At 34.3% G+C, this 26,059-nt stretch overlaps 1 protein-coding gene across 1 annotated transcript in view; it reads right to left on the reverse strand.

The window, feature by feature from the left end:
- Positions 1-26,059, reverse strand: part of LOC137402788 (uncharacterized) — an 81,945-nt gene that overhangs the window by 35,261 nt on the left and 20,625 nt on the right. Inside the window, exons 3-4 of the mRNA XM_068089294.1 lie at positions 13,472-13,559; positions 8,549-8,659 (exon numbers count right to left, since the gene is read on the reverse strand). Of these exons, the coding sequence (XP_067945395.1) occupies positions 8,549-8,659; positions 13,472-13,559 (199 nt within the window). The remainder of the gene's footprint in view (positions 1-8,548; positions 8,660-13,471; positions 13,560-26,059) is intronic.

The raw sequence follows: 26,059 nt of genomic DNA on the forward strand, positions 1-26,059 counted from the left end.
GTGTTAGGATACACTGAATATCATTTGTATGCCTCAAGAGTCACCTAAAATAAGCAACCTTATCTCGAAATTTTAAAAACATTTAAAATTATTTCAAATTATTAGTTTATATTAATATATATTATTTGTTATTATATATTTATTTAAATTGTAAAAAATTATTTAAAATTATGAAAAATTTAGAGCTATTCTAAAAGTATTTCAAAAATATTATGTTTAGTCAGAGAATAAATGTTTTGTGATAAAAACTGTTCTTGCAAGGTGATAGAAAACACTTTGCTAAACACTGTATTGATATTATTGTAAGCTAATCCAGAGATCCGTAGCAATTCTAACCTTTTATTTTTATGTAATCAAGGTGAGCATAAACTAGTAAGCAAAGTAACAAGTCAAAAGTAATATATCCGACCTTGATCAAAAATCTCCCCTGTAAAGAAGGTGTTATAGAAAATGAGACATTTGAGGCTGCATGGGACGCTACCAGGACTATTAATCAAAAATCTTGCTTAATGCAGTTTGTGGATATTTTACTCAAAAGTAAATAATCTTAAAAAGTTCTATAATTACACTGCTAAAAAATTATTGTATACGCATTCAAATGTGAGTTTAATAGCTTTTAAAAGGTAAATTTGGCTATTTAAAAGATGTCTTGTGAGCATAATAATACAATATTAGTTGTATTATTTTTTTAACCAAGCTTACCAAAACTTTTTAAACGCGTAATAAATGATTAAAATAGTTTTAAAAGAGAGATTTCCAACAATTACATATTTATTGTAAATTATGAGAGAGAAAAAAGATATACACGCTCAAAAATAAAATAATTAGTAATATTTCGTACATTTTTTTAGAAAAACGCAGAAAAAATGATGTAAACTTTGTTGTCTCTTCTTTTTTTAAAATACTTCATCTTAAGTTGACCAGTAAAATACTGCGATTAGCAGCTTGTTTATTCCAAAAAAATGTCTACACTTTCTAAACAGCTACGACTTGCCACTTCTTATTCTATTCTGCAGAAAATTACATAAATCTATTCTGAATTTTGCTGAATAGATTAAATCAAACTTAATGCCCTTCACTCTTCTTAAACGGCAAAGAAAGTTCTTTAAATTGTTGCAAATTGGTGGAAGTGGTACTACGGCACACAACAACAATCATTTGCAGTGCAACATCTATGCTTGGCCGCTAGAATGTTCATGACACTTGCTCAAGCTTGCCAAAGCCTATGTCAACGCGGTGTCTGTCTATCACAACCGTAGACAAATACCACGCATGCGGTGGATGACAAGATGTTACAGGTTAAATATTAGTGAAGTGGAAGCTAAATTGCAGACATCTAAAAGTTGCAAATATGAATGTTAGGAGTTTCATTACACCTATTTTTACGAATCAGTAACGACCTCACATTTTTGTTGGAAACTAGAAAACAATCTTATACAGAATCACTTAATGACATCAACTACATGACTGATTGTTATTCAAATCAATACTAACTTATTGGCTCAGTTTACAAGCTAAAATAACTAAACTGACTTTAATCAATAGATAAAACTGCAGAATTGAAAAGAGCTTTTCAACTCTGTCACAAACAGGCTATAATTTAGATTTAGTGCCCTAAATAGGCATCAGCGGCCATAGACTTACTGCACGAATCATAACTAGAACTGATCTCTACTGACATTAGAAGGATTTATAACCAGTAGTCTAGCTGTACTGACTCTCAGTAGACCCTATCACAATATTCCACACAAAAGATGCTGTACATGGATGAAATTTTGTTTTCTGGTGAAAAGGGAGACAGCATGACAACATCGTAAACCCCAATCTAGGTTAGCTAATACTATATGCCCAGATGTACGACCACTTATCAAGTTTTTGCAGTTGAAATTTAGAATAGCTGAGGTGCAAAGGCTATGATTAGTATGGTTAATACTACAGTATAATAACCTTCTGTATCACTCTCTGTCTCCTCTGCAATGTAATCATTAGTACATGATGAAAGATCTCTTCAACAATTCAGCGGCATGCATGGCTAATGGAATAACCGAATGAGCAAGCAAACACAGCAAAAGAACACAGCCAACAAATATTCATCTATTTTATGTATAACAAACTGGCTGAAATATGGGTGCATGTCGGTTATGGTGTCAAACTTCAGGATGGACACTTGCTTCGCCTGCCTGAATGACTAAAAACAGCTTTATAGGTATCAGCTCACTTCGCCAGTACAAGTTTACACTGCTTTCACAGAAACTGTCATACGTAAGCTGACAAGGGGTCATTAGGATGACAAGAGGTCATAAGTATGCTGACAAGAGGTCAAAAGTATGCTGACAAGGGGTCATAAGTATGTTGACAAGGGGTCATAAGTATATTGACAAGGTGTCATAAGTATGCTGACAAGAGGTCATAAGTATACTGACAAGTGGTCATAAGTATGTTGACAAGGTGTCATAAGTATGTTGACAAGAGGTCATAAGTATGCTGACAAGAGGTCATAAGTATGCTGACAAGAGGTCATAAGTATGCTGACAAGAGGTCATAAGTATGCTGACAAGAGGTCATAAGTATGCTGACAAGAGGTCATAAGTATACTGACAAGAGGTCATAAGTATGCTGACTAGAAATGAGAGCTCTGATCAATGAGAAAGAGAGTGAAAAACAGCAGAGAGCCGTAAGTCAATTAAGCTAAGTACGCCTTAATATGTAGCCTAATACATATTCCATAAACACTTCATTTTCCGATAGATGTTTACTGTCTTATATGTATATAGCTGTACATATACACATATACAAACTCATTTTATACATTATATGTGTGTACATTACTGCTTAAATAAAAACCTTAGCTACTGAAAAGATATTAACAAATGTCAAAACACGCCCCCTTCATAGCAAATCATTTTCGTTGTGATATTTATTTGTCTACCGCCTATTAAACACTATTTAGTGAGGAAAGAAATGTGTAGCAGAGAGAATTAGCAACTGAAGCGTCTCTTTAATACCTAAAACATGCCTGTAAGTACGGTAGAAAGGAGGATGGGGATGAAGTTAAACTGCAGACCCTGCTGCTTTCCAGTTAATTGTTTTATAACATGCTGACTCTATGAGAGACCCAGTAAATACATCCTAACACCGGGTGTGAGAAATACCTCAGTTTTGTGCTGCCTTCAGCAAGAGTAGAACAGAGTGAAAAACTAATGCTTTGGCTATTTGCCCTTGATAGAAGTACTTTACCAGTTTCATTTTTATTTTAGTTTAAATGCAAATGATTTAAAATAGTTCTAAAGAATGAAACACGCGGCTACACAAGGAAAGGTTTTTAATCACATATGTGGGGCCTTCAGCAGCATTACACTGATGCTTAAAGTATCAGAGACGAGCACTCGTGTTAGACAATAAGAAGCCGCAAGATTTGAGAAGCATGTCATTGTAACAATGCTAATGTTTTACAGCTAATACAAATAAGCAGAATCGCTAGAGAAGCTTTTAATGCGTAATTCATAGAATGTTATATAATCATCCAGAGTACTATCAAAATATAGCAATATCACTTGAGGCAGCAGATGTTTCACTTATGAAATCACCAACGCATTAATATGATGACGTTGATGATCATGGCCCCTCTATTTAGACTGTATATTACACTTTTATTTTACAAAAGTTGCTCAGAAGCACTTTTGACGCAGAAGCAATATTGTGGTTAGATATCCTTCCTCGCACCTTCAAGGCTTAAACCTCTGGCACGCTAATCATAAGTCTGACACAAACCACTAAACCTTAAAATTATAGTCTATTCAGAATCGTAGACAAATCACTATCGTGCAATAATTCAACAATAAATAATGTGTAATTAAAAAATTAAACAACTAAAAGTACATGTATTTGTAAATTCTCCATTTCATTTAAAAAAGTGATAAAGCCAAAGGAGATAAGCATGTATTCAAAGCCAAAAGCTGTTTTATAGATGCTTTGCTTAGATTCACATCTTTAGTGCCCACTAAACTTTTAGCACCTTAGACAGTTCACAAAGCCTCTTACGCCTCCTTTGTGCTGTTTCAGACTTACAGGAATTACTGAAATAAGTTGACACAATTCAAGAAGTAACTCGGACATCACAAAATAGTGATGATTAAAGCCCATACCAAATCCCTGCATTGTTTATCAACCTATATCAGTTGGATTTTATATCGGTATGCAAAAAGAACAAAAGAAAATTCTAAACCTCAAAATCTACTCGATACAAATTCATATTAACGGGCACCCTCAACAGCCCCAACAAACACCCAAATAAAACTGATGCCCTGCTATGGTGGGCCCAACTGTACAGAATGTCATCAGCGTTGCTATGAGGAAGTCAGCAGTACAACACGCCTCTCTCATGGCAACTTAGTTTTTTCTTCCTCCAAGAGGTTATTGTTAGTGAGTAATATAAGAGTTCTGAAGAGAGCTAGATGAGTACCTTTTGTACAAGAGAGTCTATTAATACCGTGTAATCATAAAACGGCGGATATTAATCATTTCTAATAATAACATTATACCAGTGCATCACAATAAAATAAATTGCAAGCCATACAGTTGCCAATTCATTATTAAAATAGAAATTGTGTGTTTGACGAGCGACAATGTCTGCCTCAGCTATCAAAGAGCAACATTACCCACCTACACTTTTCCTGTATTTGTAGTAGTTATGTCTGAAAAGTGAACAAGCCCTGCTTTCAAAAGCCATATAACCGAAAGGCTCTTGAAGGTGTGTAATTGTATAGCGTAATGTCAAAGTAATGGAAAATGCACTTTATGGTGTTATAAACCATAGTCAGCAGACAACAATTGTGATAGAATTTATAAGAAAACATTTTAGCAATGTCATTACAGCTGAAAAATAAACTTACTTGAAGCGCTAAATGATTCAGCTACAAACTAACAGATGACTATGTAGATACATATCTATTCTTATTTATGAAGGCAAATATCTTTAGAGCACCTGCTAGAGTTGCCACCTGCTACAGCACTATGAACCCAATAAGTATCAGCTAAGTGCTGAACTTGACACCTGATACCCATACAAGTATCAAATCATGATAAGAGGTACTTGTTGAAGAGTGCCTTCCAATACGTTTTAATTACAGGAAAAGCTGTGAGAAATATTGTAAAAAACAGCAAATTTGCTGTAAAATAATGACCTACCAGAATTATTCCAAACATCCTCCTTGACAGTCGCAGCCCATAAACTTGCCCTTCTATGAGTGTGATTGGCGATGAGCCCTCCTACTGCGGGCTTATTTTGTATTTGTCTAATACCTTTTTTAGCTGCCATAGCTCATAACTTACACAAACACATTAGCTAGCTACGAGCGCATATACTTCTCATCTACACTCCGGCGGACCTATAGAATACATCTGTCATATTATTCTGTTAAAACATTTCATTACTTCATTACTCTTTCTCCAATTAACACAATTCCATGCTAGTTAATGCAACACATCTAATAGGATAAGGAAATGTTTATGTAATAGCTCGCTAATGTTTACCACAGATCATTAAGGGTGGACGCAGACTCAGCTTTTAGTGTATATAATGAAAATTTGTGTGTTTATCTTCAAATGATGCACCTCCACAAGTTCTTGCTGACCGAGAGAACTTGAGATCATGGTGATTATAATTTTACAGCATTTACTTGGTAGGTTTTTATACTAGACTGATAGACATACCGATTCATAGGCACCCAGCAGAGTCTGAAATCGGTACACTCTTTATCAAGGCTAAAATAAAAGTATGGCCACAGATGTCTGGCTCCCATTAGATATAAATAGAATATCAATAACTGAGTCTATGTAAAAGCGCTAAGCATTCTTTTGATGTATTTTATTAGACACTAGTTAGAGCTTGTATTGAACTATTAATAAAGTTTTTTTAATTTAATGATATAACTACTGAATAATATAGATAATTACATGTACATGCATGATCTTTCAATGCTACGCTTAGTATCAAAGAAGACAACTATCTTCATTTGCTGTCAAAAACTAAACCCCCTGACAGAGAGGAACCTGAAACTATACAAAGAGATGAAAGTATGTGGGTTGATAGTATTCTATTAGGATGTATACCTGTCTGTTTTATATTACATAACAATTTTTAGTATGCAAGTTGTTACACATCCGACTCCAGGACCAACATAAGATACATGATTTAAACCATCAGTGGTCCTTTAAACTTAGATGTTAACACTCTCAATACATGTGTGTTAATATTTAAATTTTCAGTGAGACTGAATATTACCAAAAAATGTCAAAGCTTATACATGACAGGAAATGACAAGTTTTAGATTACAGCATTTTAAAAATACTCTCACATCTGATGAAATCAAAATATTGCATTACGCAAATATTACAGGTTCAAAATGAACATTTGGACAGCAAAACTTAGCATTTACCAAGATGCGAATATTCTTTTGACTAGTTTATAACTTTAATAAAATAAAAACTTAAACGAAATCAAGTCAGGCGTAAGTCTACTTTCATAAAATCCTAAAAGTAAGTTTTTAAAAAGAGAGACAAGTTTAAACACTGAAATTAAAGTAAATAGCGCAATGGTTGGAGGAAGTCAAAAGAGAAACCTTACTGAAACTATTTCCCATGGTTTAGTCTTTGTCGAAGTACCAGGTATAGGATAGAAGGCAAGTGTGGTAGTCTCTATATCCAGAAACGCTTAATCCATGACAAGCAACTCTATTTTATCCCATGTTGGAGTGGTCAAAGACAGCATGCTGACTCATGACTATAACCAGAGGCTCCGCTGTATGCCAAATGCTAAACTTTACACAAAAAATTTAAGTCCATTGTCTAGTAGATGAAATATAATGCCCAATACTAATACCCCGAAGCACCTGCCGAGCTTGTCTAACAAGCACTACTGCTCGGAAGCAGTCGCATAGCGTCAAGTGAAAAGCGCAAATGACAGCAAGAGATGGCACTTTCATTGTTAATAATGTTTCTTTCTCAAGTGCCTGAGTGATTGCTAGCATGTATCGGCAAACCGTATTTATCATTAATCCTGTGTATCAAGTACTGGAAAAAGGCCGACGGTCAATATTTCCTCGTATGAGATGTGAGAGTAGCCGAAGGCGCGCTCGATATTTCCTCGATAACAACACAGAGTCAGGCAAACAAAACTATTCCAAGACAATTTGCATAGCGATTGATAAACAAGTTTAAAGTGCAAAGCTATTGTAAAATGAAGTTAGCGCAAACTAACGAAGAGATGTTCTTCCAAAAAGATACCGTATTAAAGGGTTATCTCCTTCCTTTTTAATGGGTGCACAATTTCTCACTAATAGACAAATTTGAGATGTACAGTAAAGGCGATGCATAGACGCATTTAATACAAACACTTGCTGTAAAATAATTGCAACCAAGCATGATTAATTAAATATTAAAACAATTTTTAAAATTTGGTGGTAAACCAAATTATATTTTAGCTGTATGTGATAACTGAACTCTGATTTCTTCAAGTGTACAAAGTACGCATAGACAAGCGCTACTCTCAAAGTTTTTGCATTCTGTTGTTACATTTTAAAATATGGATATGATCACATTTTGGCTATAACATGGAACAGTTGATTTTATAGTATAGTACGAACATGTATAAGAAAAATGAGCATTTTCACCAATTTTGAATAACTAAAATAAAAGATACCTCTCAGTAGCGGTTATGTCTTATAAATTGAATTTCAGTAACTTACCATAAATACTTAATTTTTATCTAGTATATTAGTCATAGTTTACAGTAGCTGTTAAATTATATGGAAGACAGCTTTTTACTACAAGTATATGAGCGACTCAATTTACAATAGCTGTTAAATCAAAAACTTGACTTACAATAGCTGTTATATGAAAGATTTGACTTACAGTAGATGATATAAGAGACACTTGAGTTGCATTAGCTGTTATCAAAAAATATTACATTCTTAACACTAATTTAATTTCAGATGAAATATTTGCTAAAAAGTTTGGTGACAGAATATATGCTTTAAAAACACTAGATGGATGCAAATAATGTAAAACCAAAAGATGTATATACAGGCTTAGTCAATGAGAGTCATGCAAGTCACTCAAGTCATGCGCCAAGTCACTCAAGTCATCACTCAAGTCATGCCTCAAGCACTCATTCATGCCATACCACAAAGAACGCCTGATGCACCTTCATACAAGACATAAAAAGATTTGATATAAATGCATTTGTAATTACAGTTTTTCCTTCTGTTAAGTTTCGGACAAATACCAATTGCAAAAATAAATATTACAATATATTACACTGTAAACTGAATATGCAACTTAAAAATTATAGCTTATGAATATATACCTCAGAACGAGTTTTAATTATGTTTAAATTATGCATCCATATTGCCAGATGATAAGACTTTAGTCCACATGTTATATTGCGTACTATTACTATCCCGCAGAGCTCTCGACATCGACATCAGTATTCAAGGACTAATAACATATTATTAACTTTGGCGCTATTATTCTTATCTGCAGCACTTACCTTCCTCTACGAAGTCCTCCAACAAACCTTCATCATCAAAAAGGGCTTCATCAATGAAAGGATTATCTTCCATCTCATCATCGTATCCAAACACCCCAACACCGAGAGCTCCTGCAATCGCAAAGACACAGTGGAGAGTCCGCCTGATGCGTGCAACACGCACGTCTAATATGCAGGCCTGCGATTTGTTCTCTTTACTCCATAAATTCCATTAAGAATGTGTACTCAATGCTAGGGTGAACTTGACTACAGATATCTTGTTTTGTTGTGTAGCCTTAAAACTACATCTTTAAGGGGCATACTAGTTAGCTCTCGATAAGTAAATGAACTCTAAGAGTATTTATTACTGTACCTTCAGAGTCAATGCTGGTCTGTATTAGATTATGAACAATGCATATACGTAGACCTGCATATAGGTACACAAGGAGAAAGAACTTTTGACACCAAAAGTTCAGACGAAGAATAGAAATAGTCTAGTGGAATATAAACTGTGTAACAAACAATTAGGCGTGTTGAAAAGTGAAACGTAAGGACAGAATCATAAGCAGAATTGAAATGTAGTGATTTTTAGAGGCTTCAGTAAACTTCATTTAAAAACCCGAGGTTTCCACAAAACTATTTAACCAACAAAGAGGTCTTCTCATCGATCGTTAGCTGAACATCTTTGTGAAATTAAATCTAAAATTATATTAGCAAGTTTACTAGCTAAAACGACTTTATGTAAGAAATTAAATCTGCTACCATAGTTGTTGCCAATCGATAGCTCAAACCTACGATGTACATACGTGCTAGTTTACATGTTTCATGTTTGTTATACATCTTGTTGGAGAGTGAACGCTGCATTGGCTTAGTTTCCAGCATAGATACCACAGCACATGCTTTTCGCAGTGTCCTCAGCCGCGACACGACACAAGTTCTTTGACAGCTATGAATCTAAGAACTGAAAAATCTGATTTATCAATGTTGCGCTCTGTGTACGATTCCATGTGACTATGGGTCTCTAACACACCCTTCCTGATTGCAAAAGCAAATTCTGATGTTGTGCAAGCAGTCGAAACCAATGTAAGCTGTGACATGAGCTCTTGGGTCAAAATTAGGTTGCTCTGCTCAAAAATCTGTCTATTCAAACTGAGTAAAAGAGATATTGTGTTTGTGTATGTCCCAACATCGTCTCATGAGAAGCGCATGTAGTTTAATACAAACTTATTCAGTTGTAGAAGTGTGAATGAAAGAAAAAGCAATGTGATTTACTTAAACTCAATTAAAAGAAATTATATAGTTGCCTACCTAAAGGATCTACAAAACAGGCATCAATTATTATGTTTTACATTCTACAAAAAAATGATTACATACACCCACAATCTCAGAACTCAGACCTGAAATAGCAACCTGATTATGCCTAACAGAATATAACTTACTGTTCAGTTATACAACAAATTCTAAAGCCTAATAGATCACCTATATTAAGTACAAAGTAACGTATAAATCCTAGTGTAGGTCTAAATACTGAGCAGACAACTCTTTAATTAAATTGAGTTGGCTAATAATTAAAGCCATGAGAAAAAGAAGACAACTACCTTGGTTAACTTTCAAAAACTACACCCCCTGACAGAGGGGCCTAAAGCTATACAAAAATGAAATTATGCATGTTGATAGTGGTCTATCAGGCAACTTGGGCTGTTTGTTTTTGCTGGACCCAGTCTAAGTGGACCAGTTCACAAGGGGCAAATGATTTCACTTATTGTTAACATGCCTCTAATCTCATCCAGGTTATGCTAAAGTTGAGCAGAAGCCTATTGGCTTAGGCGTAGGTTTAGGGCTAAAATCTAAGTACATAGCCTAAGAAGTTGGATGTTTGAAAAATCATCTGGGCTATCGTTTAATGAGATTTTGGAATCTGGATTTAGGAAATAGAGTGATAGATTGAGAAAATTGGAACACAGTCTAATTTAGTCAAAAAATAGTGTTCATTACTGTTTGCCTTGAATGCTTTTTCAATGAATCAACCAAACAACTGCTACCAGGCAAGTTGGAGAGGCAAGGAAAAAGAGAACATGAGTTGCCTACTAAACCGTGAGACATGCAACTATGTAATGCAGCTAGCAATATGATATATGCATGTAGTTAGTAGTCCTGGTTGCAAGTTACTACTATACAGAAATGCTAAGAACACTTCTACTACTGCATTCAATTGATGCTGCTTCAAAATTGTAACATGGCTGCAAAATAGTGCAATCTACAAACTTAAAATTTACGACATAAAATTTGGACAACATTAAAGATATTCTAGCCATTTTGGAAGGTACCAAGTCCCAATTACCATCTTCACCTACAATAGAATACACTATAAGTTGCATTTAAAAGTTGGGCTCAGTCAATCTTTGTAGCAGCGGTGAGGGTCAAGTGATGCCACTGTTTAAAAAAGTTAGAAAAGAAAAATTATCCGTCTGTGATTATCAAATAAACTATGAAAGCGGAAAATATAAACATAAAAATTAGCAGTAACGTGAGTCTGTGCTGCCTGATATAGAAGCCTTACTGCGCTGTCAGAAGCAGGTTCAAAAGCTTAGTAGAATATTTGCGACGAGGCAGCATAGAAAAATGACAATTAGCTGGTCTTACTTACTTTTATATTTTGTATAAGGAAATTTCATTAAAACGGACTCAAAATTGAAAATAACAGAATGTGTTTTAAAATCACATTTTATTTGATAAAAATTTTTAGCACAGAAACATTGTGGAAAAATATTATCAACAACAACAAATCTTTGTAGAAGTTGTGCTTTCTTGTTTCTTGCAAACTCTTACAAAGCCCAGGTTCAGTCTGTGGTTTGTATTAACCAGTAGTAAAGCGTGCAAAGGTTGAGTGGAAGTAAAGAATGTTGAGCCATCAGGGTGACTTATCCAAAAGTGGAAAGAAAAAACGATAAATAGCTCCTTACCAAAATTGGAAGGATCGTCCATGTAACATTTAAATGGATCAAAACTCTCTGAATTCCCACCGCCTGGTCAACAACAAACATACTAGATTTCTTTTTGCATATTTCTAGTAGTTAATAGTTAAGTCCCTGTTGGCAAATGTAGAGTATTTCCAAAATATAAAATGTGACTGTCCTATCTGACAGTCACAGTATCTGACACAAATTAGCAGGTGACTGCAATGGTCGGATGAACTAACAGCCTTTTTGTTGCAAACCTACACATATTTCAATGACATAAGTATAGGTAACAGAATTAAAAAAGATTCTATCCTATAAAGAAAAGCTGTTTATAATTTGTTTTCAGTTTTCCTCAAAGCCCAGGCAGTATTACAAGGTCTGGTAAGAACACAAAGATACTAACTTTTATGGGCATCTTTATGCTAGCACTTTAGTTGGTTTTCAACAAAAATGATAAAAAGTACCTTGTTTTAGCAAGGCCAAAGTTAAAACTGTTGCTACTTCCTCAAAACCAACTAAATATTAATCTTTTTCTGCCAAGTAAGAAAAGTGCTTTAGTAACTTAGAATCTTGCAGTTTTTGAAAGCATCTCTTTGTTTTATTAAATATTCAGCAAACTGAAACAACTTCAGACTTTGTGCTTATCCTTTATAGCATTCCTAGGAACCCTATAAAAATCTAAGTCCAAGTTTCAAGGTCCATTGCACATCAATAATCTGATTAATTTTTTTATTATAAATTTAAGATAACAAGTAATTAATTAAAAGGAAAACAGAAAAAATGTTTCTTATCTTTAGTAAAAATAATTTAAACTGCAGTAAAAGCCATTAAAACTATTTATTAACTGTTTGAAAGCAAATACATTGTGATTGGACATGCTATAAACATTGGACACACTAAAAACACTGCTATTGGACATGCTTATGCTTAGAAACAAACTGTAATAATATCTAAACAGCTCTCCGTAAATGGTGGCTTACTTAGTAACCTTATTAGCTACTAATAATATGAGTAGACGACTCTAAATAGTTCTTAGATGTTCATTTTATGTGAACATCTACTATTTTATCTGTTTCTTGAATCAGTGAGAAGATTCTAACCAAAACTGAATAATTGCTTTTTGAATCACAGGGTCATTTTTTGTAGTCATTAAGGACTAATGAAAGATAATCTAGTCTACTTTTGTATATAACAGGAAATGTATGGCTCTAGCTTCATGAAGTTTGTCTAATAACCTTCTGAGGTTTTTAATAATAATATTAAAATTGGAAGTTTGTAGTACATTGTAAAATCCTTGGCAAGCAAAACTTTTTTCAGTTGGTAGGAACTGAATACGTTGTCAATTTCAGGTTTTTTTTCAATTTTTAGATTTTAGGTTATAATTAAAAAAGCTGACCAGCTGAAAAGGTTGACCAATATGAGTGCTACCTTTATTGATTCAAACGTTCTAACACAAGCATGACTATACCAGCCTGCAACATCGGGTGGTGAAACCACGATGTGGTTTGCAGATGTTTAAAGAAGTGGCTGTCTGTAACCAGACACAAACAGAACTTCTTTGTTTTTTAGTATTTTTCATTGAGCAACTAAAAAGAGTACCTTATTTTCTTTTAAAATAGAATATCTGTTTAAAAAACAAGAAGGACAACCCCTTCATTTATGGCGAGTCAATTTAATCTTAATAATAATATTTGCTTCACATTTAGCTGTAACTCACTGACTATCACATACCGCTTGAACATAGCCTAAACAAATTGAAACCAAAATCTATAATCTGTTTTTCACATTAATATTAAGATTGATAAAGCCACTATAAAATTTTAGCAAGATTTCCTAACCATACCCCATCGCATTACGTTTACTATTGTGTTAGACCTGCATCCAAAATATTCTGTTGTAGGTGGAGACAAATTCCAAATACTGCAAGATCAGATTCTATATGTGAAACTAGCTTGAGTGACAGATACAAGACTAAGAGTAATACCTGCTGCACCAGCATGCATAAACCTCCTGCGCATGTGGTAACTGTCCATTCTTCTGCTTGGCTTCCCTGCTCCGGCTGTTCTACTTCCCTTCAAAGATATATTATTCGTTTTAGCATGAAAGTGATTTTCACTGGTGTGATAAGTCAACATAAAGTCAAACAAGATTTAGACATCGGTGTGTGGCTGTCTCCACACGGCACATTCACAGTTACGCTATGATTATGAGTGACTTCTGCCCCTTGATGGTTACTACAAATTGCTAACATGTCATGTATGATGAATCTTTTTACTAGATGGTTCCTACAAATGACTAACATGCCATGTATGATGAATGCTCTTTACTAGATGGTTCCTACAAGTGACTGAAATGCCACGTATGATGAACTCCCAAGATAGTTGACACCAATGACTAACATACCATATACAATGAATGACATCAACAAAGTCTTATATCATGAGATCAATGAGGCTGACAACTGCCAGCAACTGTTTTCTATATGCCTCTGCTAGTAAGCTTGCAACTATAAAAATATAACTTTTTTGGTGATGGCAGCTATCTGACTATAGGTAGAAAAATTGATAGTTTTTCTAGTGTAAGAAAAGGCATGCACACTTTTGTTTCATTGGATATAAGGTAGATCTTTTGTTAGCATTCTCAATTGAAAATTGAGATTTTCTAGCTGCCTATGATAATATTAAAAAAATCAGTTCACTACATTACAAAAAAGCTAAAACGTGTTGGCCTCAAAATCAATGTCTATGGTAGTAATAGGTTTACGGTTGTAATAATTCTATGGTTGTAGTAGTTCTATGGTTGTAATAGCTCTGTGTCTATTGTGAGACATAGTTGACATTTAACCATGGCTCCACATGCAAAAGATTATTCTAATTACTAGTTTAGTCACGGATTTACTACTTCATGTGCCCTCTAGCACTTCTTCTGATACAGCTGTAGAAGCTAGCTTTTAAAGCCATTTATATTCAGCTGTATTCAAACCACCATTTTATAATGACAAATGTCAAATAACGCGGAGACATTGCCTTTTATCTACTCACGCAAAATATCACAAATTTGCTTTGTTAACTAGATAAATTGTTAGCTGTGTGATTAACCTGCAGAAATATGATATGTTGTTTCAATAAACAAACACAACAAGAAGCCCGTGACGATTCTATAGACTTTGCTAAAATAAAACTTTCAAATAGAATTGATTATTGTCAGTCCATTGGTTTGTAGCAGACGTTTAGGCTGACGGACTCCTTGAGGCTCATCTAGAAGTCTTCACTTAAACCTATTGTTCTCTATAGCGGCATGACCGGAGCCACTTAAACGAAACACTTGAGTGTGCCTTGATGCTGCAATAGCGAGATAACTCATTCACTTATGCATTGAGCTCACCTCGGAGCATTCAGTGGGATGAAGGGGAGAGAGCTTTTTATAACAGACCATTTCACAAACTTAAAATTTACTTTTGTAACAAAACCATCGAATGCTTTGCAAGTTGTAAACAAAACAAGTATATAGTATTCAAAAGTCACATCTGACATCTGAAAGATTGTAGCAGGTGCTTTAGTTGAGAATGTTTTAACTGATAACTAATTTTCTGAAGGAACCACCTTGATGAACTTTAAATTGCTGTGAATACCTGCTGGGTACATTTAAACCAAGAAACATTTTACACAATACAAGCTAAATAGTTGCTGACACAACATACAAATTTAAAAGAACTTGCACACCAGTGCAATTCATTTCAATATATTAATACTTTCATGATAGTAAAGAAAATATCTACTTGAAGAATTTCAGCTCTCCCATCTAGTGCTAAAGCTGTTAGCAAAATTTTGAAGAATCGTCTAGTTTTGGCTTTTTTTTAGAGGGGCTAAGAAATTTTTTGCTAAAATTCAGCGATTTATTTGTAAGTAGATCTATGAATTGATCACCTTTGATTGATCTATTAATTCATTAGATTTTATTGTAATAGGTCCATAACTTATTTTGTTTTACTTAATTTATATTTTTGTTTGTAATAATTATATTATCGCTGAAAAATTATTGTGTTGTATTTTGCTAAATGAGGGTATCATTCTGTGATATAAATTGGAAACTGAAAATAATACTTTGACGGCTGTACGCAACACCTTAAAAATCCTACGCGATCAAGGTCAAACTTTAAACAAGAGATAAATTTATATATGATAGCTTATTTTTTAGAGAAAAAAATGAGCTACTGCGAAAAATGGCTCAGGGTGGAAGTGAAGCTGATGAGGAGAACAGGCGTCAGAGATTACGTCATGTCTGGCAGACATTCATAAACCTTAGGCTATATAAGTCATAAATTACAGGCTATATAGGTCATAAACTTTCGGACAAAGCCAGAGTTTACTCTTTTGGCCTGCTCTGTCCTGGCCTCAGGCGCTCCTTTAAAGGTTGATTGACAGAATTATAAAATCTAGTCATTTATAACAATATAATTATGATAGCCTACATGTAATTTCTTTATCATCAATGATTTTGGTGTTAGAAGAACAAAAACTGCTTTAGAAACAAAAACAATAAAACAAGCTAAAGGCTATGATGCAAAGAAGCCATTTTTTGGCCAAACAAGGTGGACTAGATGATGAGAAAACTTGAAAAAAAAGGTTTACGTTGGCCATTATTTGTAATTCATTGCAACAAGGTGTTTAAAAGCTTACAGTGAGACTAAGTAAAAAAAGTTCATAGTAAAAATCAAATTATTTCTAGAAATACCTGCTAAGCAGTGACTGTTATAAGCTATCAACCTGTAATTGGGAGTAAAGCGATTGGTTTATGGCTTTAGATATCAATCTTCTTCAGGTGAGAAACAAGATCGAAGTGGATTGTACAAATACCAAAGAGTCTGTACTGTATTTTGTCTAATTTATGATTTTGAGTTCTGCTTATAGAGTTACACCAATTAGCTTTCAACTCTATTGTTCAAACTGCGCAAGCACTAAATTTATTTTTTCCGCAAGATAGTTGTGTAAAAGAAAGTTAAAAATAGTTATAGAAAGTTAAAAAACATTTTAAATCTTAGAATTTAAAACTTTTTAGAAATTAACAGATCTATAAAAGTTCACTATTTTTGACAGTCACTGTTTAAAAGTTGTGCTTTGCTTTCACATATAACAATGGTGAACAAACAATTATTCAATAATCCAGTTTGCAGCTGTTTCCAGTCAATATTATGCAAATCTTTTTTGTCTATTTTTAGATTGTGTCGTATGGGATTTGAACCAATAACTTTCAGCTCGGTCGATCAATATTCTAAAACCTGTGCCAATCGATCAGCACCAGAATAGTTGTGCAGGTGCTGATTTGCTTTCTCAGTGCACCTGACGATCTCTCAGAGCCCTCTGGACCTCCAGGGTACTAACTAGTGTAACATAGTGAGATGCTTGTAACACGGTTAATCTGTATGTGACTTCGGTGCTGTGAAATTCAATGTATCCCACAATCATTTTTTACTTACGCCAAAAGTACACAAAAAATGCAACTCTGGAGGCTTCAAATATGAGCAGTAAAAATTTGAAGAATAACAACAAGAAAAAACAAAATATTTACCTGACTAGTACTATCTAAACCTGTACTTGTGCAATTTCGAGTTACTTGAGCTTCTCAACTTGTTAATATTAGGAAAATTCAAACGAACACTTTGACTCCTACGGCTTGAATACAGTAAAATTGAAAACAGATATATTTCAACCAGCATCACTACCTTACCGTTTACGTGAAATATTAACTGCTGATAAAAAGGTTTGTTGTAGAAACATACGCGTTTTCATAAATGATGACCAACTTTTTCAAAGACCAGAAAGATGGAAATACAATGAAATGCATCAAATCTAGACTTCTCATCATTATAGAATGCAATAAATACTGCATAGTTGAAAGCAGATATAAATATATATTAGCTGTAACACCATAATTATATATATTTATTGATAAGTTTTTATATTTTTTAATAGGTTAAAATCATCTTTACTAAATTGGTTTCTGAAGAACACAGTCTTTGAAGGAAATGGTCTTTGGTCGTCTCCATCTGAACTAAAAGTAGTTCTCACTGCATTTTGAAAGAGTAAATATGAAAAATTTTTGTGTTGCACAAATGGTTACCGCTAATACTCCCTCAGCCGAACATAACGCAGACTCCTAGAGGAGTGTAGACCAATACAACTGCATTGGTAATCTGTTAGAACCCGCCATGAACCATCTGGAGCTAGCAAACAATCAATATAATAGACTCACAAAATGTTGAGTAATTTTTATCAGAAGGTTTCAGTATTTTTTTATCATTTGTGATTGTTTTTGATGTTTGAAGGGATATGACTGCCAGGATAGTTTAAGATTAAAATCGATCAAAGTTGATTGAGGTCAGAACACTTAGTTCAAGGGAAAGTGCGATCATGGCATCTATAGTTGCAAAGAGACTGACAGAATAGAAACTAGTAACGTAGTTTCACATATATTTTTCTTTTAAGCATTTTAATCGTAACAAAGTATTGTGAATTTTAATCTTGAAACATCGTGGGCGGTCAGATCACCTCAAACATCAAAAACAACCTCAAATGATAGAAAAATACCGATACCTTCTGATAAAATCTATTAGAATTTTGTTTCAGTTCAAAGTTTAGCTTCAGGCAGCAAAGAAAGGAGATGTAGAAAATTTAGAAGCTGGTAGAAAGATTAGAAATATAGGCCTACCACTTGACGAGCATTCTTGTATTTGTTTTCCATTAGCCTTCGACGCTGTAAACATTTCTTGTCTGGCCGCCTAGTAACTTTTCTCGTTTGATTCATTCTATAAAGTTTGGCGGTGCCACCTCGCCGAGTCCTGCCTCGTGACCGTAAAATGCCTGTCCGACGCATGTTTGCTAGTAAAACAGTCCCCTTAGCTTTTAAAAAGTCTATTGAAGTTGTAAGGTGTATAAAGTAATGGTATAAACCATATGACACATTAGAAATAGTTTCAGTTATGTCGAAGAGAGTAGAGCCCTTTCAAATGAAGTAGAAATGCAATGCGCTCGAACTTTGAAGAATGAGTGGACAGATGAATCCATACATGCGTCGTCGGTAAGATAAATGATTGCCGATATATTATTTCTGCCCAATTGTAGGTTCCGGAAAGGTCTTGGCTGCTCCTTCTGGCGCCGTTTTGCCTTCCTGCAACTATCCAGGCATCTGAAGTCAAGGCAAAGTCTCTTGGTGACAATGTTAAACAGGTTAGCGCTATGTGGTGTGGCGATTTGTTTGCTGCCGGAGGAAGATTAACGCAAGAGAGTATTGAACGAGAGAGAGATTCAAGTACTGCGCTGAGTAGAACCAGTGTTTGTTTATTGATTCCTTCGGAGAGTTGTAAAACAATTTTAGAAAGAAAAACACGAGATATCCAGTTCTCTCACAAAGCAAAGCGGCAGCTCAAATGCAAGGCTTTGAGTCGGCAAAGAAAATGACGAAAAACTAGATATTACAGCATAAGTGTAAATTGCATAATAGTATATAATTATGAATAAATTTGTTCTATTGATTATTTTTATAATTGCAGTCATGGATGCCGAGCAAAAGTAGAAGGCCTGCAATCAGTACCTATTCATTTCGTGCACCTTCAACACTTGTGTGGCTTCCTAGAGCGGCAGCAGCGGTTGAGTTGACACTAATTGACTTGTCTCATCGCTCACCTATTGGTGGCTAGAGAAATTGCCAGCTCTTATACTGTTGCAATCGCTTAGCTTCTAGACCAGAGAGTACATCTTCTCAAATTAATAGAGTTACAAACATACAACGCTTGAGTTCAAGGAGCTAATACACCGGGTTGATCCCTGATTAGAGCATTTGTTTGAGCTACGAATCAGCTCGGACTCTCCGATATTTAACCTCTGTTTGTCAATTTGAAATTTTCAGCCCACAAAAAGCAAAGGTTTTGATTCCTGTGAACTAGTCAATAAGACTACCACTACATTTTTATGGCACGGATGAACCAGACTTGGAGTTATGCGCACGTTGAGTTACAAGACGATGTGTTTGAATGGACATGCAGATGACGAGGATTAACGAGGACTCTTTATTAAAAAATATAGGAACTTCTACGCCAGAGTATATCTCGACGCATTTGAAACTGCTCAAACTAAAATAAAAATGAATGAATTGTGAAAAATGTTTAAAAAGGAATAGCTTACGCACCATTTTCTTGCGCATCATTTGCAAGTGCCGTTTCCATCATTCGCAAGCGTGAAACATTCGATAAAAATATATGAGTAACAAACCTCGAAAAAGCAAACTTGCGGATCAACCTCATCGTGTAAACATAAGTAATAGTAATAGCCATTTGAAAGCAAGTCTGACAAGAGAGTCTTGATAGCTTCATACAATAAATCTCTTTATGTAATGAGATTTTGAGAACTTTAAAACTCAATGCTCAAACTCAAACTCAAACTCCTTCATCGCTGAGCAAGCAATACTTCATGTGAGCATATTTTGTGGAAAACTGTGCTGTTTTTCTGGTTTTTCGACAGCTAATATAATAATATAATAATCTTTATATTATTTAAACACTTTTAGTAAGAGCAAAACAAAAATAGAAACTAATATTAAACTTTGCTGAGCTTTGAGCTGCATGAAAAATATAATATTGCCTGTATCAGTTATAGCCGGCAGCGCATAACAGCCTTGAATTCATTAGTAATGCGAATCTGCCGAATTAGCTAACAGTGATCACATTAGTGGCAAGACTTGCCTTGTGACAAATATGACGCTATCTTAAAAAGGTTCAACAAACGTTTTGGGAAACAGAAAACGAGAGCCGCAATGCTTTGCCCAAAGTACAAAGTTCAGAAGCACAAAATGCTCAGAAGAAAAACACATGGTAAAATGACATCACTAGCTTCTATCACCGCTATAGTTGATACCTGTCATTGCATGTAAGTTGCAGCCTTACACGTCTGTATTCTGTTAGTGTCTTTGCAGCTATTTATAGACATCAAAATAGTGTTTTCGCTTGATTTGAACGTTTTAACGGCAATCAAATTTTGTCGATTTTCATCTTGAAACACCATAATAGTCAGAATAATTCAAATATATAAAAAAATCGCAAACAATAGAAAAATACAGATACTTTCTGATAAAATCTATTAAAATTTTGTGCAAATTTATTTTTACCATTATATACTATTTTATGAGAAGACAACTCTTGATTATAGTAAAATTGTTTGCCCAGAAACAAAGTTTTTTAGAACGAATAGGTTGCTGTCTCAAATAAAAAATCTTCAGCAAATGAAATAAAATGAATGATAATAAAAAACTATACCAAAAAAAATTAACTTCTTACTATAGATATTCGATGATTAAAAAAGCATTAGACATTTAAACTGCCCACTCTGCTAAATCAACAATTTACTCTGACAGATCACCTACCTAGCTGGAGTTTGGGGAAAAAAGGAGCAAATGATGTGATATTTAACTCTCAGGATTTTGCCTAACAAGCTAAAGTAACCAATTAGATTGTATGCGGTTTTTATTTTGAGCTGGAATTACTAACTGATCATTAGCAAACTTTTATAAAATGAATCACTTTCGTTGTAATAAGTAGCTCTGGCAGATGTGCTCGGAAAATACTAAACACATAAACTTAACGTGTTTTTAATGGACATCTCCGGGTTGTGGCCGATGATTCACAGAGAAGCCTCTCTAACTGCATTCAATTCTACTTACAGAAAATCTTTAAAGGAATGACAACTCCTTTAAAGCAAAAAATTGTAGTAAGTCATGCAAGCTACTGGGTTAAGTACAAATTAATGGAAAGACACAACTCCTGTCTTAAGTTAGCTCTCCTAATAGTTTTTACTGAAATTAAGTAGTGCATTGATTTACTCCTGTTTTATCTTACATCTCCTAGTACAACAAACCCTTTTGTAAAACAAGATGTGACCCGTGAGTGCATGTGCAAAACAAGATGTGCTCCATGGTAAAATGTATCCAACTCTCATGATGAACAAAAAGTACATAGTCTCTATTCTAAATACAGACATCATGAGTAGTTCGAAGGGCTATGTAACTGCGCAGCAACATTTATTTACTCTGAATTATTCAAGCTAATCTGATTAAAAAGGCATAACACTATTGATGAACAGTCTGATCGTTGTGCTAGAATGTATAGAGGATTGAGTGAAGCGACAGCTATAGCAGGTTTGTTCAATACCTACATTACATGTAGTAATGACAATATGACCTTTCCCAGCAGTACATTCGTGTTCAAACAACGCGGAGCAGCAATCAATACTTTTGAATATTAGGTTACATCAGACATTAAAATGTCATTTAGTGATAGTGGCTGGGAGTTATCTACACTCTTTTCTTTTGTGTCTTACAACGCAAAGAGTTGAGACAAAAAGAGTAGGTGCTACTGAAATGGCGATTAACGCAGCTGTTTATAGTTTTATAAGACAGGCCAAACCTAATTAGAGATGCTCCTAGTCAGAGCTACCAAATGCTTGACAATCTTTTAAGTAGAATTTCTTTTGAAGAACAGATATTCTTGAAGTGGATATATATATAATACATAAAATACATATTATATATTTTATAATAGATAAAAATATGTATTATATAATATATATTATAAATATTTGACAGTCGCAAATTTATATATATAATTTGCGTCTGTCAAGTTCTTAGTGTCCAATTTTAAAACCTGATGGTTCTATGATTCCTTTAACGACTATAATCATCCAGCTACAAGGTTTTAGTAATTTTAATAGTTCTGTCAATAAATTAACCAAAACTAGTACTAACACTTTATCTGAAGATTACTCTCAGCAAGCACAAAACTATTAGTAATAAAGTGTTTTATCTAAAGTTATAGTTTGTTTTATTGATTTTATGTATACATAAACTTATGAGTTTACAAACCTATAAAATTCTAAACTTTTAAAAATTATTGTGCCAATTTACAAAAACACATTAGCAGCTATTGATGTATCATCATACCAAAGGTAGATCAAGAGACACAAATCTACATCGAGCTTTAGCATAAATCAGCCGATAAAAAGATTTAATGTAATGTTCCGGAACACTTTGTGACTGCGTCACACTTTATATATTGGACCTCTGACCTGCAAGTTTGTGGTACGTTGTAAGCTTAAAACTGTCTTAACGTGTACACTATCTTAGTTGTCACCCATTGTGTAAGTGGTGTAAAAGAGTTCAGAGCTAAAACTATCCAGCTGTCAGCCAACAAGTAAGATGTCTAAAAGACATGGCAGATGAGCAGAAAGAAGACATGAAGGAGGGTAAGAGAAATGAAAACATAAAGAAAGATGAGAAAAAGCAAGAAATATAATTAAGCAAGAAAAATGAATAGTCTGAAAATAGCCTACTTCTTGATTTGGAAAACAATCAAATTTAGCTCAGGAACTACAATGCTTGAGCATGCTCTAAGGCTTATGAAAACTTATTTCTACCTGTTTACCAACATCTCCATATTCTATCCCAAACTCTGTAACATTTTCAGCACTCGCCTCATTACTTTTCAGACGATTATTTTGACATCTTCTCTTTCTGATAACCTTCACTTGACGTCTGCGCGCTGTGAAACTTCTGCCTCCGTCCATACAACCACCTTTCTTTCTGCCCTTGTTCGCTCGACTGCCTGTGCCCCTTGATGAACTTGCGGAGCTCTCGCTAGCTCGTCCCCGAGAACCCATGTTATATTATATTCCGATAACTCTGACACGAAGGTTAAACAATAATTAGTTGCTGTCTGCTCCTCCAAAGGGATATGATTCTATTTGACATTGATCCTATCACGGTCACAGAATGATAACCGAGTATTCTGCCTTTTCGTGTCTTCCATAATAGAATTAAACAAATATTAACTGCAAAGATATCTTTCCTAAATCTGGAGAATCCTTAGATGAGTGGCTCAAGTAGCGAAGATGCCGGGCTGCTGCATTGCAGTGGCAGAAGTATTTGATCACAAGGGTCTTGCGCGGCAGCCAAAGGGACACGGCGGATTGCTGTCTGTTTTTGGAAATGTCAGAGCTAGCCTGTGGTTTCGCAGGCGATTGACCTTTTGATTAAACTTTTGAACTTAGACACCATCTCCGGGACCACAGATAATATGGAAGAGTTTTCAGAAATAACTAATGGATGTCACCAACATCTGATCTACTCCATATTCTTTAACAGTGACCCATTCTACATTTCACACAGCCAAATAAACAGGTGCAGCTGATGCTAGATTTTAAAATGCAATATTTTTCTTGAAACAAACTTGAAACCTTATCAACCAGTTTTATGGATCTTGAGCTGTGCGTTTTCTTTCATAAAAAGTATGCATTTTGGGCTATAAAGTGGTTTTTTATCAGTTTTCCATAAATGGAAAAAATAAAGGAGTGACCTTTGAAGCAACTATTTTCTAATATTACTTACCCGCTATATGCAAATATAATCAATGGATCATTCTATGGATCAATAAATAGTTGTTTCTGAGAGATTACACACCATGCATGTAGCATCATATTTATTTTGTGTTTTTTAAGTTGATAAACCAAGTCCGACATAACACTAGAGTATATGCATGGCCTAAAAGGCCATCTTTTGGCCTAAATGTTTAGTATCTCATGCCAGCTTTCAGCAAAGAGAAGTCTACCTGTATTAAACTGCTCCAAGCTGATATCCTTTTGTATTGATAGTCGATAAATAAGAATTTAAACACTTTCAAAATTATTCTACCTGATATAGACAGTTACGACTAGCGCCTAAATGCCCTTAATGCTGAGGAGCTAAATGTGTCTTTACATATTTGCTATTTAAAATACTCAAATCGTATTTTCAATCTGCCTGACCATCCATTACATTTCTACTTCCCTAAAAGAACCACAACACCTCGTACCAGACACTAATCCTTGCCAATTTGCATTATAAAACAGTGTTATGCAAAAAGAACTTTTTCTTTCAATACGCATAATTTACTTTATTAATTTTGTTTTTGTCTCATGGTCTGATATGCTATAAACGGCCTTGACTCGTGTAACTAAGGTTAATATCTATCCACTTATAAGGTAAAAACTTGCTACATAATAAGGATAATAAAATAGATACATTTACTATAAAAGATAAGAAGTTACACCATTAGAATGTTTAAGATAAATAATAGATAAATAATATAATAATAGATAAATAACTTTGTTTACTCATCAATATCTCTTCTTCTGCATACTCTACTCATATTTATATCTAACTTATACTAAAACTTATTCAGTTTCCTGGTTAACAAATAATATGTCTACTATCACAGTTACTTTTAGAGGAATGCTTACTCTAATGAGAAGACAACTGCCATTGAGAGTTACAAAACTGAAAATAAAGTAATTATTTTGATTCTCTGTTTTTTAAATTTGTCAGTCCGTTATATTTCAAATAAAAAGATTTTGTGAAACTGCATGGCGCAGATTGAACAGAGTGAAAATCTATATGTAAAATTCTAAAAAGTAGCCTATCAGGCTATCATATTTCTACTTCCCAAATAGACTGTGTTACCAGCGAATTTGTTTTCAACAAGTGGGTTGGCTATATCGAAAAATTAGATCAGCAAGCAAATTGTCTGCAGAAGTTAAATTCTCTCTCGACATATGTATGGCTAGATTTCCAATTATTCTGTAATATACATACTTATTTATTAAACTATATAAATAAAACGTAATTAAATTAACAAATTATAACTGGGAGTATATCCTAAAAAACCTGTTACATTACCTATTATAAATGATTACAGAACAGGAAATACCTATGGCTAACATTACTGGGTACACAACCTGGTATAATAGATGGTAGGACCATAAAGTTATCCCTTTAGGGGGAGATAACTCTATGGGTGGAACAGCCACTTTCTATGGCTAAAAATACCCTAGCCAAGTAGGCTGTGTAACGGCCTATTATAAAAGGTGGCAGACCAGCCCATCCATTCACCACAAAGTAGACAAGCCTCCTCGCCTTTGTAGTAACTAGGGTATATAACCGACTATTTTTGGGATATACCGGGAATAAGAGATGCAATAACTCAACACTGCCAATTCTGTTAAAATCACTTTGGAAGTATGAAGAATGTAGCTGAGACCTATATTAAGTTTTTGGAGATTGCTTTTTGGACTGAGATAATTAGTTTATTGACCAGTAAAAACTATAAATAATAAAGAGTAAAATATGATTATGATGACGTCAGCGGCGGATAAAATGTATGAATAAAATATGCGGATAGAATAGGCGGATATTACTAGAGGTAAATAAAATCAGATATATATGTCATGAAAAATAAAAATTAATGTACCTCTATTCTCCTCTCATTGGAGCCTTGCTAGTACTTGAAAGTATTTAACATATTTATCCAACTGGTATAATCTCTTGTATATTAAAAGGTCTCTACTATAATAAAGGCGTTATGTTGATAAATTGATAAGTAAAGTTTAGCAAAGTTTTCAAGAGCGAACTTTGTAACGTTGCCGTCTTGATAAGTAGTAGAGACTGAACTGGGTGAGTCGCTGACGTGTATTTATATGATGTACCAGGAATGTAA

This window comes from Watersipora subatra, chromosome 8, assembly GCF_963576615.1.
Source record: "Watersipora subatra chromosome 8, tzWatSuba1.1, whole genome shotgun sequence".
Taxonomy (NCBI): Eukaryota; Metazoa; Bryozoa; class Gymnolaemata; order Cheilostomatida; family Watersiporidae; genus Watersipora; species Watersipora subatra.